Here is a 2,410-nt window from a genome sequence, read left to right on the forward strand (position 1 = left end):
TTACCACTGAAAAATAGTCGCAGCAACCAAGCAAGCAGAATTAGCTATATCATAATCACTTGGCAGTGGAATTTACCATATCGATCCAAAACTCTCATTAAAATGTTGTACATAAGTAGATGTTGTAGTAATAGTTGAAATATACTAGATAACATACCTAAACACTATGCATCTGTATTTTTTTTTAGTTATTTGGAGATATTGAACTTAAAGCCAGGGAGTAAAGTGCAGCTATTAAAAAGATGAGGGCTGTTACTTATGAGAACTAATGTACAGCATGTGTTTCTGATGAAGTGCAAAGAAATCCAAAAGAGGAGCTGTGTAGTGCAGGAAGTGGAAGATGAAGAGATTAAAGGGATGCGTAAATCATACTGTCATGATACAGATAAAAGTCTCTTAAAATTAGATACTTGATTATAAAATTTACTTTGTTCTTAGTATACTTTGTTTAAAAGCATACCTAGATAGGAAGAGCAATGCACTACTGAGAGCTAGCTGCTGATTAGGCACATATGTCTCTAGTTACTACTAAATGTGTTCAGCTAGGCCCCGGTAGTGAATTACTGCTCTGTCCACACTGTAGCTATGTCTTTAACCCTTTGGGCAGGTGTTAGAAAATGCTCTGTGTTCTATAAAAGTGTTTTAAATTTCACTTGTACATCCGTTTAACCAGTACAAAGCATTCTGGCCTTTTACATTCCTCCAGATTTTTTCTTTATTACTCACAGCCAAACACACAAACCCTCCGAGAGTAAATAGTAAATCAAAAATGTATTTTCGGGTCAAAAGTCTCACCTACTTTACTTGTTTTACACCTGGAATAGACTGACATTCTACTAACCCATCAGGACAACATATGGTTAAGGAAAAACTTTAAAAAAAGGAGTAGAAACTTTATTACATTACATTAAAACAAGACAGAAGATATATATATATAAAAATGAAGTGCAAAACTTATTTCTCAGGTACAGAGTAGCTGAGAAGTGGCCTCCTTCAACTGGCAAGCCAAGTCCCCTGTAACACAGCATAAAGTATGCACAGGCAAGGAAAACACTGGCAGACTGAAAGAGGTCCTTCCATATAGTGCAGCTGTGGGGATTAAAGGAAGAGGGGTTTCACCCTACATAGCAATCATTACAGTGAGTCATGGACTATTTGGTTGAAGTGGATGTGGTATTCTGCCTCCCATGGAACTCGGAGCCACTCCACAATCTCTTGGGGCAACTCTGGGTCTTCCGTCCACAGGAGCCAAGCACTCTCATTCTGTTGCGTCTGTGAGGAGACGAGAAATGGTGAATATTGCTGGCTGTGTCTAGCACTTCCTAACAATGCAAATCTCACTATGTTAGATATGAAATAAAAACATCATTACAAATTCTGCAGGTGTTCTATGAAAACATTCTTGTATTTACAATTCTTCCCTAATCTTTTTCAAGGACATTTCCTGGTACCAATTGCTTGTACGGTTTCCAAAGCGCACTGCTATATTACTTAAAAACTAAGGACTGTTAAATATTTATAAGTGAACTACCATTTATCCACTTATTTAAACTGACAAACAAGTCAGTGGTTTTAAGTTTGAATTGAAGCATTTTTAAAGGGACAGTATACTGTAAAATTGTGTCCAATTTAATGTGTTACTTGTTCGTTTAGGTTTATTACTGTACATTAAATGGCTGTTTTTGCTCTTTGAAACCATAACCCATTAAAATTGTCCGAGCTTGTGGGAAGATCAGACCTCATTATCTTATCACTTTCTACACACACAAATGCTTCCTTATCTTATCTCTGTCTGTATACCAAAAGCCCAATTAACATTTTAGTACATATCATCCCAACCCTCACTGGGAGTGCAATTTCTTCTGCTGGCTTTGCATAGCCTTTTCTACTAAAGTATAGACGTTTTCAATATAGGTGGGGATACAATAAGCAAATCTGGCTATTTAAATTGATAAAATAAAGGTAAAGAAGCTCTTTGTAAACAATTTAATACACTCCAGTAAGTAAAAACAGAATTTATGCTTACCTTATAAATTACTTTCTCCAACGGTGTGTCCGGTCCACGGCGTCATCCATTACTTGTGGGAATATTCTCTTCCCCAACAGGAAATGGCAAAGAGCACAGCAAAAGCTGCCCATATAGCCCCTCCTCAGGCTCCACCCCCCAGTCATTCGACCGACGGTTAGGAGAAAAAAAGGAGAAACTATAGGGTGCCGTGGTGACTGTAGTGTATAGAGAAAGACATTTTTCAAACCTGATTAAAAAACCAGGGCGGGTCGTGGACCGGACACACCGTTGGAGAAAGTAATTTATCAGGTAAGCATAAATTCTGTTTTCTCCAACATTGGTGTGTCCGGTCCACGGCGTCATCCATTACTTGTGGGAACCAATACCAAAGCTTTAGGACAC

At 38.0% G+C, this 2,410-nt stretch overlaps 1 protein-coding gene across 3 annotated transcripts in view; it reads right to left on the bottom strand.

Annotated features, from left to right (window-relative positions):
• Positions 1-872: 872 nt before the first annotated feature.
• STK11IP (serine/threonine kinase 11 interacting protein) overlaps positions 873-2,410 on the bottom strand; it is a 338,389-nt gene continuing 336,851 nt past the window's right edge. For all 3 annotated transcript variants that reach the window (XM_053698220.1, XM_053698219.1, XM_053698221.1), the window contains exon 25: positions 873-1,272. In XM_053698220.1, the coding sequence (XP_053554195.1) occupies positions 1,135-1,272 (138 nt within the window). In that variant the 3' untranslated portion in view covers positions 873-1,134. The remainder of the gene's footprint in view (positions 1,273-2,410) is intronic.

This window comes from Bombina bombina, chromosome 1 (genome assembly GCF_027579735.1).
Source record: "Bombina bombina isolate aBomBom1 chromosome 1, aBomBom1.pri, whole genome shotgun sequence".
In the NCBI taxonomy this organism is placed as follows: Eukaryota; Metazoa; Chordata; class Amphibia; order Anura; family Bombinatoridae; genus Bombina; species Bombina bombina.